Source organism: Barbus barbus (genome assembly GCF_936440315.1).
Source record: "Barbus barbus genome assembly, chromosome: 27".
In the NCBI taxonomy this organism is placed as follows: Eukaryota; Metazoa; Chordata; class Actinopteri; order Cypriniformes; family Cyprinidae; genus Barbus; species Barbus barbus.
In genome coordinates, this window is record NC_136755.1 from 26,467,762 (window position 1) to 26,485,400 (window position 17,639).

The 17,639-nt window shown below is 37.3% G+C and overlaps 1 protein-coding gene across 1 annotated transcript in view; it reads right to left on the reverse strand.

Annotated features, from left to right (window-relative positions):
* Positions 1–453: 453 nt before the first annotated feature.
* Positions 454–17,639, reverse strand: part of LOC306846981 (uncharacterized protein) — a gene marked incomplete at its 3' end in the record, with an annotated part of 65,285 nt that continues 48,099 nt past the window's right edge. The window contains exons 33-65 of the mRNA XM_079380714.1: positions 17,356–17,388; positions 17,077–17,130; positions 14,909–14,962; positions 14,633–14,686; positions 14,496–14,549; positions 14,272–14,325; positions 13,967–14,071; positions 13,265–13,309; positions 12,324–12,401; positions 11,858–11,893; positions 11,715–11,768; positions 11,039–11,083; positions 10,858–10,893; positions 9,195–9,308; positions 9,012–9,065; positions 8,723–8,776; positions 8,543–8,596; positions 8,407–8,460; positions 8,248–8,301; positions 7,551–7,604; positions 7,393–7,446; positions 6,931–6,975; positions 6,736–6,789; positions 6,585–6,638; positions 6,439–6,492; positions 2,989–3,060; positions 2,772–2,807; positions 2,651–2,695; positions 2,391–2,570; positions 2,239–2,305; positions 1,973–2,155; positions 1,795–1,872; positions 454–647 (exon numbers count right to left, since the gene is read on the reverse strand). Of these exons, the coding sequence (XP_079236840.1) occupies positions 454–647; positions 1,795–1,872; positions 1,973–2,155; positions 2,239–2,305; positions 2,391–2,570; positions 2,651–2,695; positions 2,772–2,807; positions 2,989–3,060; positions 6,439–6,492; positions 6,585–6,638; positions 6,736–6,789; positions 6,931–6,975; positions 7,393–7,446; positions 7,551–7,604; positions 8,248–8,301; positions 8,407–8,460; positions 8,543–8,596; positions 8,723–8,776; positions 9,012–9,065; positions 9,195–9,308; positions 10,858–10,893; positions 11,039–11,083; positions 11,715–11,768; positions 11,858–11,893; positions 12,324–12,401; positions 13,265–13,309; positions 13,967–14,071; positions 14,272–14,325; positions 14,496–14,549; positions 14,633–14,686; positions 14,909–14,962; positions 17,077–17,130; positions 17,356–17,388 (2,256 nt within the window). The remainder of the gene's footprint in view (positions 648–1,794; positions 1,873–1,972; positions 2,156–2,238; positions 2,306–2,390; positions 2,571–2,650; positions 2,696–2,771; positions 2,808–2,988; positions 3,061–6,438; positions 6,493–6,584; positions 6,639–6,735; positions 6,790–6,930; positions 6,976–7,392; positions 7,447–7,550; positions 7,605–8,247; positions 8,302–8,406; positions 8,461–8,542; positions 8,597–8,722; positions 8,777–9,011; positions 9,066–9,194; positions 9,309–10,857; positions 10,894–11,038; positions 11,084–11,714; positions 11,769–11,857; positions 11,894–12,323; positions 12,402–13,264; positions 13,310–13,966; positions 14,072–14,271; positions 14,326–14,495; positions 14,550–14,632; positions 14,687–14,908; positions 14,963–17,076; positions 17,131–17,355; positions 17,389–17,639) is intronic.

Below are 17,639 nucleotides of genomic sequence, written 5' to 3' on the forward strand. Positions count from 1 at the left end.
ATTCCATGATTTAAAAAAAAAAACAAAAAAGGGAATTATAATTTTTCCTGACTGTATGGTTCTTGTATTTATCTTATGATTAATATATTGCTTTACAAATCCCCAAAAACCATTGTTTTGATGTTTTACACGTGTAGCCCCACTATTCTGAGCCAATCCTGCTTGAGATAGACTTCATAACCTGGAGCTGAAAGTGCTAATGCTACATGCCAACACCTTTTCAAAACCTAAAGTGTGAAATATTGCTTAACCCAGGATTAAAACCCTGGCCTTAACTCAGGGTTCAAGAACACATTAGCTGTAGTGAAAAGCCTATGACAAACACACGTATAAACACACACATTCACTCACCCCTCAGACTCTGAGGTTCTCCTGATGTTACAGAACATGTTCTTGGTTTACTGAATGTCCAAGTTCATAAATAGGTGTTAGCCCAGGACAGTGAGGGGTGTATTAAGTCCCCTTGACGTTTTTGGTGTGAGGTCTTGATGCCAGACTGGCGTAGTAGGCACATTGTGAGGGGTCACACTGCCCCTGCGGTCCAGGAGGTCCGGGCTGACCGTGAGGACCAGGATTACCAGGCTCTCCCTGAGCACCTGCGGCTCCAGGAAGACCGTCTTTTCCATATCCCGGCATACCTGCAGGACCTGTGGTGCAAATACTGTCTCAGCTGCTGTTCATCATTCCAACAATCACAATTTACCCAAAAATAGTAAAGAGTAGAATGGTCTTAAAAATAGGTCATTCATTTTACCAAGAGTTTATACAAAACAAGGAACCAGCTTCCAGAAGAGATCAGATGTGCTAAAACATTAGCCATATTTAAATCTAGATTCAAAACTCATCTGTTTAGCTGTGCATTTACTGAATGAACACTGTGCTACGTCCGAACTGATTGTACTGCATTTTATGTATAATCATTTTCTATTTTTAACCATTTTAAATTCAATTCAATTTCTAAATCATTTTAATTTTTTTCAGTTCCCTGTTTTATTGTTGTGATTATTTTTTATGATTATTTTACTTACTTTTATGTAAAGCACTTTGAATTACCATTGCGTATGCTATATAAATAAACTTGCCTTGCCTTCATTTTATATATACAATTTTATATCTATAATTGTATTTATTTATTATTTTAATATATAAAAAATTACTTGAATTGGTAATAGGAATATAAATGAATAAATAGTACCACAATGCATAAATATTGTTTAGTTAAAAAAAAAAAAAGCAAAGCTATAAATAGTGCATATATTATATAAAATTAAGGGCTATTCATAAGACTATTCATTACATTTATTTTTAACTACATTTTTAATCCAAATCCTCACAGTAAGGCAAGAGATATCAAATTTGTATTACTATAAGCTAAAAGTTCTAATATTTTTTTAATCTAACATTACTTTACAAAATGAAAGAACAAAAATTGTTAAAAATGAAAAAGTATATTAAAGACAGTACATAAATACTACTATGATATATAATTGTCTTATTTTTTTAAATATTTAAAGAATAAAAAACAAAACTATATTTTATATTATATAAAATTAAGGCCATTTAACTCTTTTGCATTGTGACATTATTTAAATTTTTAAAGCACATTTCTCTCCAAAATCCTCATTAATGTAATACAAAAAACATCTGTACAGAAAATAGTCTCTTGTAAAAATTATTTTAAAATATTAGCATTAAAGGTGATGTCAATGCTACTTTAAGGTCCTTTTTTTAATTTTAGGTTTTAATGAGATTCATCCAAATACATCATCTGAGTCAATGCAAAAATGCTCTTACCCATGGGACCAATTGGACCAGGCTCTCCTCTCTGTCCAACACCGTCCTCTCCCTTTTCACCTCTTGCACCTCGTTCACCTGAAAAAAAGAGAAAGTGTGGGTGTGGGGAGGAGGGGTTTTAAAAGGTTTAACATCAAACATCAAGTAAAGTAACAATCTGAAAATAGCTTTGCAGTACCTTTAGGACCAACTGGACCTCTGAGTCCTTCTGCCCCATTTTGTCCAGGTATTCCAGGCTCTCCAGGTGGACCTTGTCGGCCAGGAGGTCCATCTTTACCTGTCGGACCAGGTGGACCGGGGCGGCCAACTGAGCTCTTGATATGTGCAGGTTGCATTTGAGCCATGAGGTAAGCTAACTTAGCTGTGAAAGTCAATGTAAATCTTGGGAAATGTAAAAACACACAGTAAAATAAGTCAAAAACCTCTTTGCCAAATGAATCTCACCATCCAACTGTTTGGAGAGTTCCTCCTGAATGAGCCGCCGCATTTGTTCCAGTGATGGCGTCTCACCCTTAAAACACATCGAAATCAAACTAGCTCTTTACAATATCATTATTGTCACACACTTTCCATTAAAAATACTAAAGAAGACTCACTCTGAGACCTGGGAGACCTGGCTGTCCTGGAGAACCAGGGGATCCAGGGGGACCCACTTCCCCTGGGGGTCCCAACATGCCCATCATTCCTGTGTGACCCTTCCTGCCGGGATGCCCAGGGTTACCCGGAATGCCCGGATCACCAGCAAGTCCTTTGTCTCCTTTTATTCCATTATCACCCTACAAGAACGAGCAACACAGTAAGTTTTGATTTGATTTGAGAGGCACATATGTGGATGGATTGATGGATGGACAGATACCTTTTCTCCCTTATGTCCTCTGTCTCCTGGTTTTCCAGACATGCCCTAAAATAAAAATACATGGTTAGCTGAAAAAAAATATGAAAAAGTGTTGATATAATATTAATGAATCATCACTCACTTGTTTGCCCTCTGGGCCAATTGGACCAGATGGACCCTGAGGGAAAAACACTAGTGTAAATATAAACAGGCAGATAGCAAAAACCCTTCATATCCACTTGGGACTGAGTGCTTTCAGCTTCTATAGATTTACAAGGCTTGTTTGTACAAGTATAAAAGCTTAACTTTACTAATTAAACTGAGATTCCCATAAGTCCCAAAGAAACATCTCCACTCACCGATGGCCCTTTTGAACCTGGGAAGCCGGGTAATCCTGGACTCCCTGTTTCACCTTTGTGTCCTGGCTGACCCTGAAACATGATATAACAAAGTGATCATTTACATTAATGAACTTTATTACCTAGGTGGTAGAATTATTGTTTATTATTGTTATTTTAATAGGTTTAAAGTTCAGGCTGATATACAGACATATAACTTTGTGAGTGTAAAAATCAGTAACTTGTTTTTTTATTTAATTTTTTTAAAGGCTGCATTTATTTGAACTAAAATACACTACATTCAAACAGGAATATTGTGAAATATTATTACAATTTATAAAATAACTTTTCTATTTTAATATATTGTAACATATAATTGATTCTTATTCTGGCAAAACTGAATTTTCATCATTTACACCAGTTTTCAACACAACATTAAAATATGCTGCTTTGGTGCTCAAGGAAAATTTCTTATTATTATTAATGTTAAAATAGTTGAGCTGATTAATACAGTGGGGGGGGGGGGGAAATAATTTGATCCCCTGCTGACTTTGTACGTTTGCCCACTGACAAAGAAATGATCAGTCTATAATTTTAATGGTAGGTTTATTTGAACAGAGAGAGACAGAATAACAACAAAAAAATCCAGAAAAAAGCATTACAAAAAAGTTATAAATTGTTTGCATTTTAATGAGTCAAATACGTATTTGATCCCCTATCAGTCAGCAAGATTTCTGGCTCCCAGGTGTTTTTTATACAGGTAAGGAGCTGAGATTAGGAGCACTCTCTTAAAGGGAGTACTCCTAATCTCAGCTTGTTACCTGTATAAAAGATACCTGTCCACAGAAGCAATCAATCAATCAGATTCCAAACTCTCCACCATGGCCAAGACCAAAGAGCTGTCCAAGGATGTCAGGGACTAGACAGTAGACCTACACAAGGCTGGAATGGGCTACAAGACCATCGCCAAGCAGCTCGGTGAGAAGGTGGTTGGTGCAATTATTCGCAAATGGAAGAAACTTCAAATCTTCCTCGGACTGGGGCTCCATGCAAGATCTCACCTTGTGGAGTTTCAATGATCATGAGAACGGTGAGGAATCAGCCCAGGACTACACGGGATGATCTTGTCAATGGTATCAAGGCAGCTTGGACCATAGTCACCAAGAAAACAATTGGTAACACACTACGCCATGAAGGACTGAAATCCTGCAGCACCCGCAAGGTCCCTCTGCTCAAGAAAGCACATGTACAGCCCCGTCTGAAGTTGATTCAGAGGAGAACTGGGTGAAAGTGTTGTGGTCAGATGAGACCAAAATCTAGCTCTTTGGCATCAACTCAGCTCGCTGTGTTTGGAGGAGGAGGAATGCTGCCTATGACCCCAAGAACCCCATCCCCACTGTCAAACATGGAGGTGGAAACATTATGCTTTGGGGGTGTTTTTCTGTTAAGGGGACAGGACAACTGCACAGCATCAAAGGGACGATGGACGGGGCCATGTACCGTCAGGGCCAGAGCATTGAAAATGGGTCGTGGATTTGTATTCCAGCAAAACAATGACCCAAAACACACGGCCAAGGCAACAAAGGAGTGGCTCAAGAAGAAGCACATTAAGGTGACCTAGCCAGTCTCCAGACCTTAATCCCATAGAAAATCTGTGGAGGGAGCTGAAGGTTGTTGTAATCGTGAGTGTACACAAAAAAAATAGACACTTAACAGTTTCGATTGATGTATAACACTTATTTGTGTGACCAAAATCAGTATTTTTAGTGTCTTTTGCACTGATCTTAAAAAAACCGAGCTGGTATCGCCGGTGATACAGTCGACCCCAGAGGGTTAAGGTCCTGGGGGCGTATTACAGAAAGTTTCTTATCTTAGGTCTTAACTTAAGATATGATATGTTAAATTAGGATTTTTCGCAAATTCGTATTACAAAAGCAAATCTTAACTTGATTTGGGATTCTTATCCTATCTTACAAAATAGTATCTTATCTCTAGTTAGGAAATCTTAAATGGCATAATCAAGCTCGACAATCCACTCTCAGGTCTGTTACCAAGCAACCAACACTGCTGATGAGGGAAACAAAAGCTACTTCACTTTCAAAATCGCCTTTTGCAATAAAACGTAAGGCATTAGTGACTTGCACTACAACCAGTGCTCCGTGACACTTTTGTTGGTATCTATAATGCTGGTTGCAGTTCCTGCGCTAACTGTAATATGTTGTGTGGCAGTCTGTAATTACTTATAAGTGTTTTGTCATCAAAGTATAACACATCATCAGGGTCCTCCAAGAGTCTTTCCACCATTAAACATCTTCGTTCTTCATTTTCAACTATTAATAAATGTAATACCATTGTCGGACAGCACAGTTGTAAGCGTTTTTTCCGTTAGCTTTCAAATAATTTTGAAGTTAGGACAGCTGTGGGGTTGTTCTAAAGTTAAGACAGTTTTTAGGGGTTTTTGTCAAGTTAGGAGGTTTCTGTAATAACGCTTTCCTATCTGTAGTTAAGATAAGATTACGCACTTAGGAAATGCTGTTCTGTAACAGCTTTTGTCCTAAATGTGGTCCTAACTGAAATTACCATGGTTACCAAACAGATAAGATAAGATTTTAAAGTTAGGATCTTTCTGTAATACGCCCCCTGGTCTAGATCCCATAGAAAATCTGTGGAGGGAGCTGAAGGTTGGAGTTGCCGAATGTCAGCATCGAAACCTTAATGACTCGGAGAGGATCTGCAAAGAGGAGTGGGACAAAATCCCTCCTGAGATGTTTGCAAACCTGGTGGCCAACTACAAGAAACGTCTAACCTCTGTGATTGCCAACAAGGGTTTTGCCACCAAGTACTAAGTCATGTTTTGCGAAGGGGTCAAATACTTATAATCAATTTATAACTTTTTTGAAATACGTTTTTCTGGATTTTTTTGTTGTTATTCTGTCTCTCACTGTTCAAATAAACCTACCATTAAAATTATAGACTGATCATGTCTTTGTCAGTGGGCAAAAGAACAAAATCAGCAGGGGATCAAATATCTGGAAATATCTGGAAATAGTGAAACTCTTTTTCAGGATTCTTTGATGAATATAAAGTTAGAACGAACAGCATTAATTTTAAATGTGTTAAAGTGTAAGTCTTTAATGCCACTTCTGATTAATTAAAAATAGCATAAATATGTGCAAAATATTAATAGAAAAATATTTAGTTTCTATCAAGTCAAGACATTACTTTATGAATTTTTTTATAAAGTAGAATTAAATTCTGCAGATTTGTTTTACATTATTACTATTATTTTTATTTCTTTAATAGACATGTTTACATTTTTCTCCACATTTTTCCTTCTGTGCCTCCCTAGAAATCTCTGGACCCTTGCATTAATAGACAAACAAGCAAGAGGTGCAAAAATGGATGTAAATGTAGATCTCAGTCCATTAAACCATGTGGCCGTGCATATTGACATGCTACTATGAAACTTACAGGATTTCCCTGAGATCCAGGCTTTCCTGCTTGTCCAGGTTCTCCAGGCTGACCCTAAAAATACAAAAAAACAGTGACCCAACAGAATAATCACATGGGTGCTGTTTTGTTTTGCGATTTAATTGGTTCATCAAAAGCCTCCTCACGGGTTCTCCTCGTGGTCCTCTCATGCCCTCTGGCCCCGGTGGTCCGGTGTTACCCTGGGCAAAACAAGTACACCAATTAAAACCCAACACCATCTGCTCACAGTGGTCAGGTTTACAGTGACCTCTGCACAACACAGACTGCATAACTTACGTTTTTCCCAGGATGACCCTCGCGTCCAGGAACACCCTGTTTCCCATCTTCCCCCTAATATGACATGACAACATTTATTAAACAGAACCCATGAAGTTTCTGCATGATTTAGGGAGCATGCATTAGTCGTGTAGTTCCCCATCTCTGAATACTGGATGTATCTCTGGGCATGAATTTTAATTGCCATTGACCAACCTTTGACCCTGGTGGTCCTGGTTCCCCGCTGTGACCTTTGAAACCCTGGAAAAAAAACAGAAACAAAGATGTGACCATTTCAGTCTATAGGTACAGGTAATACGGTAACCCTTTAGATTAGGCAACACACATTCCTTAGAGTTTTACCCTCAATTAACTCCTAATGTGCTGCTTTTTGAGGATAAGTAGTTGTTGCAGTAGTTATGTTTGGGTATTTGGTAGGGTTAAGGGACCTTCTATAATATGGTCATGTAGAATAAGGCCTTAATCAATGCTTTATCAGTGCTAATAAACAGCCAATGTGCTAGTAATATGCATGCTAATCAGCAATTTGTTAATCGTGATTAATTTTCCCTAATCTAAAGTGTCACTGATAAAAATACCATGGTGCATTTTTGTGAGGTATATCAGCCCTAGCAGTCTAGTTTTATACAGAAAATCATCTGTAATCACATCACTCACAGGCATTCCTCTGAGCCCATCTCTTCCTGGTGGTCCTGGCTCTCCCTGTTTACCCTGAAAAAGAAAAGTTAAATGATCATGTTTTTACATTGTCTCTGTATATACAGAACTAAGTATTGTTAGGATGCTGGCATGCATGCAGAACATCAGACTCATACCGGATCTCCTGTCTCTCCTGGTCTTCCATCCTTTCCAGGTTTACCCATCAGGCCCTTCAGCACAGAATATGAAGTATCAGGCAGTATGTAGGTAACAGTAAAGCGTGATGGAGTTATTAAACTCATTCTTCAATTACAATGGCCCAAACGTTTAGTGTCAGTAAGATTTTAATTTTTTTTTTAAAGAAAATTAAATACATTTATTTAGCAAGGATGCACTCAATAGTGACAAGAAATACTTTTACATTTTTATTCTTTTTGTATTTCAAACAAATTATGTTTTATTCAAACAATACTGAATAAAAATAATGGATTCCACAAAATTATGCAGCACAACTATTTTTAACATTGATAATAATACGAAATGTTTCTTAAGCACTAAATCAGCATATTAGAATGATTTCTGAAGGATCACGTGAAATTAAAGACTGGAGCCATGGCTGCTGAAAATTCAGCTTTGCATCACAAGAATAAATTACATTTTCAATTAAATTCAAATAGAAAACACTTATTTTGAATTGTAATAATAGGTCTCAATATTTAAGTTTTACTGTGTTTTTGATCAAATAATGCAACCTTGGTAAGAGACTTCTTACAAAACATTTTAAAATCTTACCAAACCCAAACTTTTGAACCGTAGTGTATTTGTACTAAAAAAAATGTATAGACATTTTTTAAAAAATATGAAATTACACACCATTAGACCTGGAAGACCAGGTGGTCCCTGAATTCCCTGAAGTCCTTCTTTACCCTGGTAAATCACATTCAGTTATGAATAATGGGGCCGGATTCCAGTCTTGCAATCATCCAACTAATAAACATACAAACGACTGAACAAAAAAAACTTTAGCCTTTCCTTTTCTCCAGGAGCTCCAGGTGTTCCGATAGGTCCAGGGTTTCCATCATTACCCTATTGATACAGAAAAGGTAAGGTTTTTCAGTATAGTTATACAGTCTGAATGTGTTATTTTATGGGATTTTAAATTACTCACAGGCTGACCCATAGCTCCTGCGGCCCCTGGATAACCAGGAGGTCCTGGGGGGCCCTGGGAAAATACAAATCATCGAAAGAAATATGTGGCATAATGATAAATAATCATGGTATGTCAAATTTGTATGTTTGTACATGTATATTCAGCTTATTTATGATGAAAATGGTAGGCTGACAGTACCTTTTCACCTTTATCTCCAGGTGCTCCTGAAGGACCTCTGTCTCCTTTGACCCCCTGCAATGGAACCAAATATAAATGGTTATTATACAAACATTTCTCAAGCGGAGAGTATAAAGGTCATATAGTGATGTAATGCTGTTTGATGACATGCATTTGACACATAAATGGCTAGTGAACCTATTATTGTGATCAATGAGACATGCTTCTTTGAAAGTGGACTGGTTTGCAGGTACAGTAGACTTGCAGAACATGCATTTGTAATATGTGATTGCGTCGTCAACATTCTAACCTTGGCTCCATCAGCACCAGATGGTCCGGCAGGCCCTGTTGGTCCAGGAGGACCCTGCCAAAGCGACCAGTTAATTAAATGTTCATTATTCCATTCATTAAACTTCAGTTAATTTCCAATTCCATTAAGTTTAAAAAAAAAGTTTGAAAGTGAGAGTTTGATTTCTGAATCATGCTCTCTCACCGCATATCCATCCTGCCCGTTTTTCCCAGGTGGTCCAGTATGACCCTTTTCACCTGGAGGTCCTGGCATTCCTGGTTGTCCAGCTGGTCCAGGGGGGCAATCTGAACAAATGTCCTGGGAAAGAGAGAAAGGCAACATTGAAATATTAGGATGGATGGGTGAATGGATGGAAGTTTTTTAGTTTTTTTGGATGGATTGAGGTTTGGGTTGTTGATGATGAATAAATGGATGACTGGATGGATGCATGGATGGATGATTGTGTGACTGGATGGATGGATGAAGAGTTGGTAGTTTGGATGTATGGATGGATTGTTAGAGGTTTGAACGGTTGGATCAATGGAAGGAGCATTGATGGATGAAAGGAAAGGATAATTGTATGACTGGATGGATCGAGGTTTGGATGGACGAATGAATGGATTATTGATGGATGGGTGGATGGAGAGTTAGATGGATGGATGAATGAATGGAGGAGAGTGTGATTGGGTAGATGGAAGGATGGATGAATGGATGGTTTGATGGATGGTGGATTTGTTGGTTGGATGTATGGATGAACATGGAGGTGGAAACATTATGCTTTGGGGGTGTTTTTCTGTTAAGGGGACAGGATAACTGCACCGCATCAAAGGGACGATGGACGGGGCCATGTACCGTCAGGGCCAGAGCATTGAAAATGGGTCGTGGATGGGTATTTCAGCATAACAATGACCCAAAACACACGGCCAAGGCAACAAAGGAGTGTCTCAAGAAGAAGCACATTAAGGTCCTGGAGTGGCCTAGCCAGTCTCCAGACATTAATCCCATAGAAAATCTGTGGAGGGAGCTGAAGGTTGGAGTTGCCAAATGTCAGAATCGAAACCTTAATGACTCGGAGAGAATCTGCAAAGAGGAATGGGACAAAATCCCTCCTGAGATGTTTGCAAACCTGGTGGCCAACTACAAGAAACGTCTAACCTCTGTGATTGCCAACAAGGGTTTTGCCACCAAGTACTAAGTCATGTTTTGCAAAGCGGTCAAATATTTATTAAAATGCAAATCAATGTATAACTTTTCTGGATTTTTTAGTTGTTATTCTGTCTCTCACTGTTCAAATAAACCTAGCATTAAAATTATAGACTGATCATTTATTTGTCAGTGGGCAAACATACAAAATCAGCAGGGGATAAAAAAAAAATCCCCACTGTAGCTAGAAGGATGGTTGGATGGGTGGTGGGTTGGTTGGTTGGTTGGTTGGTTGGATGTATTGATAGATTGTTGGATTGATGGGTGGATGGAGAGTTAGATGGATGGATGATTGGATAGCTGGAAGGATAGTTGGATGGATGAATGGATGATTGATTGTGTGATTAGATAGCTAGAGGGAAGGATGGATGGATGGATGGATGGATGGACAAATTGATGGTTGGATGGATGGTGGGTTGGTTGGTTGGTTGGATGCATGGATAGACTGTTGGATGAAAGGATGGTTGGAGGTTTGGATTGTTAGATGGATGTATGGAAGGATGAATGAATGGATGGTTTGATGGAAGAATGGATGGTTTGATGGATTCAGGGTTGGTTGGTTGGTTGGATGTATGGATGGATGGTTGTATGGATAGAGGGTTAGAAAGAGGTTTGAATTATTGAATGGATGGAAAAGATGACTGGATGGATGCATGGCTGTTACCTTCAGGTTCAGATCAGAGATGTCTGCCGCTTTTCCCTAAAAAAAAGTTGGGAAACAAAAATCCATTAAAAGAAAAACTATTCATAAATCATAACCCATGCATTTATGGTGCATCAGCAACAGGCGAATATTAATAGTGTCAGTTGATTTGATATTTAAATGGCGAACAGATATCACTCACTGGTTCTCCAGGGGAGCCCTTCTCTCCAGGTCTTCCTGGTAAACCCTGCAGGTGCACACACACACACACACACACACACGAGCCATGACTGCTGCTGCTGATCCTCACCACAGGAAAACACATTCAAACCTTGTTAGTCACAAACTGACACTGAATCCCTGAGACGACTTAACTGTGATCCACAGCAGGGCAATGAAACCAGTTTAGTTCTGCATCATGACTGGAGATTGAAAAGTAAAGCTCCTCATTGTCATTGTACAGGTAAAATAAAATTAGTGCTACAGTGTTTTTTGCATGTTGCTAGAGTGTTCTTTAGTACAAGAACAAATCCCTAACTATTAATATGCAATATAAATAGTAACACTTGCATTAGTGAGCATCAGTAACTTTAGAAGATCATTAAAATATGTAAAATGGACCAATTATGGTGACAAATCTTGTTAATTTTATCCAATAAAATGTTCTCTAGAATGAGAATATCAAATCTCCCTGAATTATAACTACAACCTGAATAGCATTAGCATGTAGCTATTTACAGGCGGTCAGTGTGTCTTTGGTTGTGTGCTGTAGTTTTCCAAACACATTTAAAAGTACTGATGCAAAACAAAACAACCTGATGTACCCATGTCTATGATTCTCTTATCGCTTCACTACTGGTGTAGCATATAAATCTTACATTGTGTCCAGCAGGTCCCTGTGGCCCGCTCACTCCTGGAGGTCCTCTCAAACCCTGAATATCAAACATGACATATCACTTAAGGGTGTTCTGTGAGCGTCTGTCTCATTTGAAAGTGATATAAATATGAATAGATTGTTTACCGCTGGTCCTGGTGGCCCTGCAGGTCCGGGAGGCCCCTGAGAAAGACACAGAATATCAATCAGATGTGAGATAAAGAAATGTTCCTCTGCGTTTGTCTTCAAATCCATAAGCAAAAAAGACACTCAATAGGGTCTGAAATACTGTAAATGGAAAAGTCACATAGGCTTTCACATTACAGTACAGTATGTGTGATTTTACAGTATATGCATGTGCTTGTAAATATGCGTATTTGTCTGTGCATATGCCATCTGTTTGCTTTAGTTTAACCAATTGCGCTGGTTTCAATTCCTTTTCCATAAAACAGCAAATTAAAAAGGTAGGTTTTCGGCCATATGGTAATTCTGGAGTCACTTGAGTTACTAACCCTAACATGTGAAAAGGACTGCATTTTGATTGGATATTGCAGTGGCCATATAAACAGCCATATGACTGAGTTGTCATGTATGTGTGTGTGTGTTTCCATACATCGGGTCCAGTGGTTCCCTCTCCCGGTGGTCCTCTGTTTCCTGGCATCCCCTGCATTCCCTGTGGACCAGGTAAACCCTGAAACACAAAATAAAAAGGGATAAGCATGGAAGAATAAACAAAATTCCAATATAAAGCTGATAGCTCTGTGTATTGCTGTGTAAGATTTGTTTACTCTTTTTTTTTTTTTCTCAATATTGACTCTTATTTGCATACATATTGTAATGCAAATCCGGATGGATGGATGGACATAAAGTTTGTGGTCAGTAAGATTTGTTGAATGTTTATGAAAGAAGTCTCTTATGTCTCTCAGGAAGGCTGCAATTTATGGATCAAAAATAAAGTAAAACAGTAATATTGGGAAACACTAATTTAATTTAAAATTGCTGTTTTTCATTTGAATAATTTTTCAAAGGTAATTTATTCCTATGATGACAAAGCTGAATTTTCAGAAGCGATTAGTCCAGTCTTCAGAGTCACATGACCCTTCAGAAATCATTCTAGTATGCTGATTTGGTCCTCAAATAATATTTCTTATTATTGTCAAAATTGAAAACAATTATGCTGCTTAATTTTTTGTGGAAACACTTTTTTTGCGGATTTTTTCTTGAAAAGATAAACTTTTATTTAAAATAGAAACCTTTTATAACATTATAGATATTTGTACTGTTCATTTGTACTGTTACATACAGTATACAGCACTGATTGCTAAAGTACAGTAGTAAAATGCATATCTGGTTCTTCTCCCGAGGAAAACTTCTCTGTCTCTTTGAAATCTCAGTAAAATCACATAAATGAAATGCAGTAACCCAGCTTTTGCCCCTGGGGAACACACACCTAAGATAAAAATGCCTAAAAAGACCTTTCATACTGATGAAAGGCAAAATGAAGTCTGATTCTTTCTTTTAACAAGAAAAAACGTGTGCTAGAAGTTTCATTACCTTCAGTCCGGGAAGTCCGGGTGGACCCGGAGGTCCAGAATCACCCTGTAAATAAAGAAGCAGATAACTGCTGTGATGCTACTTTCTCTATTTTCACTCTATTTCCTTTCCCTCGACAAGGTGAAATGCAGTTTATTTTTATGAAGGGTTATTTTATTCCAAGACTTTTGAAGTCATATGACAGCTTTGTGAGAAAAACAGAATAACATTTAAGTCATGTCTCATTGAAAATCAACAATAATGTTTTAATGATAATAATCACTTTATGTTAATCACGTGTGTTAATGTGCCTATATGTCTGTTGGAGAGGTTGTAGATGTGTGTGTGTGTACAGCTGGAAAAATAAGGCATCTGTTGCTATAAAACAATGCCAGTTCCCCAGTCACACCTGCAGCCATGGTCCAATTGACTCATTAGTTTAATGTGTGGTTGTTTCATTCTCCACATTTCAGTGTTTTTAACCACAATCAGCTAATATAAATGGAAAAATTTGCATAAACAACTTTCAGATTCTCCTGAGGACTAGACGTAAACACAATGCTTATTAAATGCAATTTTGCACGCTCATGGCGTGCAAAACAAGAATGAAACAAACTGCATGCTCTTTTCTTTTAAGCCTAATTGTAACATTTGCAACAAATTTTAGCAAAGTAACACTATTCAGTAATATATTTGATGTTATCAAACTGATAAATGCGTTACCTTTGGTCCCTCTTTGCCTTTTCCTGGCAAACCAATTTCTCCTCTTAAACCAGGCTCACCAGTTGGACCAGAGGGTCCAGGGGGACCCTCTTTACCAGCATCTCCCTAACAGGATATAAATAACCATTTTAGACAGGGTGAATTATGATTATGGTTCATAATTACATCAACTTGAGTTAGAGTAACTCATAGATGCATGGTGTAAAATAACACAACATATTCAACAAAATGTCCACACCGAAAGCTAGACTTGATAATTTCTTTTAGTTTTACATTTAGTTTATTTCATTAGTTCATTTTCATACCTTCTCTCCTCTCTGTCCAGCAATACCAGGTGGACCGATGCTACCTGGAATACCCTGTAAAACAAACAATACGTCTACACTTGCAAAGACCAAAAAAAAAAAAAATCACTTGAAATCTCCATAAATATATTTGCTTTGATAAGTTATAATTACAAAATTAGATGATTAGAAGAAAAGATGGCATGCACCTTTTTAAATGAATTTGTTTTTTTTCAAGAACGTACCACATTGCCTGGCAGCCCTCGGGGCCCCTGAGGGCCCGTCAATCCGGGTGGACCCTAAAAAGAGTGAAGAGCATGTCAGTAAAAAGTTCTGAAAATAATAAAAACATCATGTGTGATAAGAAAGAAGACGAACTCACTGGGTCTCCGTGTCTCCCTGCCTCTCCTTTTTCACCAGAATCACCCTCAGGGCCCTGTCCACACCAACAAGAGAAAGACACGACACAGTCGTGTGTGGAATACAGAAGAAACATCTCAGTTTCTCTAAAAATCACTGACTTTTTCTCACAGATATGACTGGAATATGAAGGTACAGGATTAACAGCGATCATCATATTCAGTAGACTGTCTCATGCGAATCAAAGCAAGTCAGATGTATCATAAAACAGCTGCTTAAGATGATGTTTCTGGTTTACCACAGGTCCCGGTTGTCCTCCGAATCCCTGCTCTCCAGGAAGTCCTCTTTGACCCTGGAAATATCATTGAACATGAAGGTAATCCGATTATTTTAGTAACATATATGCTATAATACCTAAAACACCTTCAAAGTGTGTATATGTATAATTCAAACCCTGTCATCATTTAATCACTTTCATGTCATTCCAAAACAAAAGAATATACAGTATGTTAAATTATTTTATGCTGGTAACCAAAAAGGTTCAAATGACTTCCATATTATATGTGTGAATAATATGGAAGTCAATAGGACCTGTAACAGTTTTTCTTTTGTGTTTTACAGAAGAAAGTCATCCAGGTTTGAAACAACATGCATACGACAATTTTTTTAACATCTGTCATTTTTTTTCTATGTTAAAACATTTTCTTGTTCATTCAGTCATGGTGACTTTGTAAACTCCTTTCACAAAGTTTACACTGCACTCCAGAAATGAAAATGGCTCTCTTTTTAGATGTCGTCAGGGCAGTTTCTCTAGCAGAAATTATTGCATTCGGCTGAACTAGTGAGAACTGCAGTAATTCAAGAGAGATTTCTCATTTCACACTAATAAATTCAGGTGAGAGCAGATACATAATCATAACAAGCTTGTCTGTGTAAATGATGCATCGCTTGGTGTCTGGAATATTTTAGTAGATGAGCGCAAGATGGAGAGAGCTTTCATGAATTCAAATTTTCAATGTGTTTAATATGATATAAAACAATATAATACCTAATAATATAGTATAATATACTGTATAAAATAATGTAATATACCTTTAGCAGTAGCCCCAGAAAAAGTATATTGAAGTGAGAGGGATGAAGATGAGACACGATGTCAATAAATTAAGTATTGGTCACCATACTTGGCCGTATGTCACTTCACTTTATTTTCTGCGTTTTTGCATCCGTAGCATGCATTTTGAAAGGAAAGGATTGGGAATAGGAAAAAACGGAAAAACGCATGCGAACATTTCAGACTCAGTGTGCAATGACCTTTAAGTCGCTGGAGTATATTTGTAGCAATAGCCAAAAATACATTGTATGGGTCAAAATGACTGATTTTTCTTTTATGCCAAAAATCAATAGGACATTAGGTAAATATCATGTTCCATGTAGATATTTTGTAAATTTTCTACTGTAAATATATCATAACTTAATTTTTTATTAGTAATATCTTGGACAACTTTAAAGGCGATTTTCTCAATATTTACATTTTTTGCACCCCCAGATTCCAGATTTTCAAATAGTTGTATCTCGGTCAAATATTGCCCTATCCTATCAAACCATACATCAATGGAAAGCTTATGTATTCATGCTTATGCTTTCAGATGGTGTATACATCTCAATTTTGAAAAATTGACCCTTATGACTGGTTTTGTGGTCCAGGGTCACATTTATAAACTGATGTTCTGTGCAGATGTGGTTGAGTTGTCTGGCATTTTGGACTTATTTGCTTTATTTTAACTTTTAATATTTATTAGTAAAGACATCAAATATGCAAATAAAAAAAAAAGCTAATTTTGGATGTGTCAAAACCAAAATGTCAACGATTTAGCATCAATAAATCATAATTATTACTTTGAACAGCTACAGTAAATATGTAAATAACACATTGCTTGGTCATTTGTTCTATATTAATGCATGATCATCTTCCTGTAATAGCACTAATCTGTGTATAGATGCTCTGGATCTGCTTTTTTAATGGCTTGCAAATTTTTCCTATAGCGAAATGCTGGTTTTAATGTGAGCCAACAGAGGTACATAATATCAGCTGACGGGCTGCGATGCCCCTGACCTTCAGGTTTATTAATATTTCCTTAAGCAACACGGAATCCCTTAAAATCTATTGTCAGCTAATGCGTAAAACACTGGATGTGGCTGTGCTCAGAAATGGAATGCACATATTTCACTGTTCCTTTTCAGGTGGATTTGCCTCATGATTCTTCAAACTGACAGAAGACTTCATTACGAATGCACTAGTGACAGTAACATAATGCTATAAATGAAATCATTTTCAGAGGCACAAAAGACTAATAATTCAGACAAACCTGACTCTCTACTGCCCTCTTGTGATGGGTTGTACAACCTGCAAGGGTTACTTTATTACATATACAATTAATTTGGAAGTTAGAAACAATAAAAGCTCACCATCTCGCCTGGTTTTCCTTGATCTCCTTTCTCTCCCTTCTCTCCCGGCTTACCCTAAAGATGAGGTAAAAACAGTGAATATACATGAATGTAAATCAGGTACAATATCTGGTTCATTATGAGACAAACGGCCCCAAAAAGTATTTCAGCTGCAGTCACGCTTAAAAGTATCTGCATTAAATAACAAAATATCAAACCAAGTGGAATTTAGTTTCAAGAAAGACACACAAAATGATTACTCAAAACAAGCTCAAAATCAAGACAAAACTGATTACTTACCGGTTCACCAGGTTCAGGAATTACATTGGCCACCTAAAGAAAATGAAAACACATCACTGTGAAATAATACTGTAATACTATAAATTAAAAGCCATATTCATCAATAAACAGAGCATCAGCTGAATCAATATGATTAAAAATATACATATGAATATGCATCTTCTATGCTCATTTATGTGATTTATTACACACATCAGGTATTAGTTATTATTACTATCATTACTTATATCATCTATAATTGTATATTGAAATAGGTATATGTTTGTATACAGTATGCATCAATA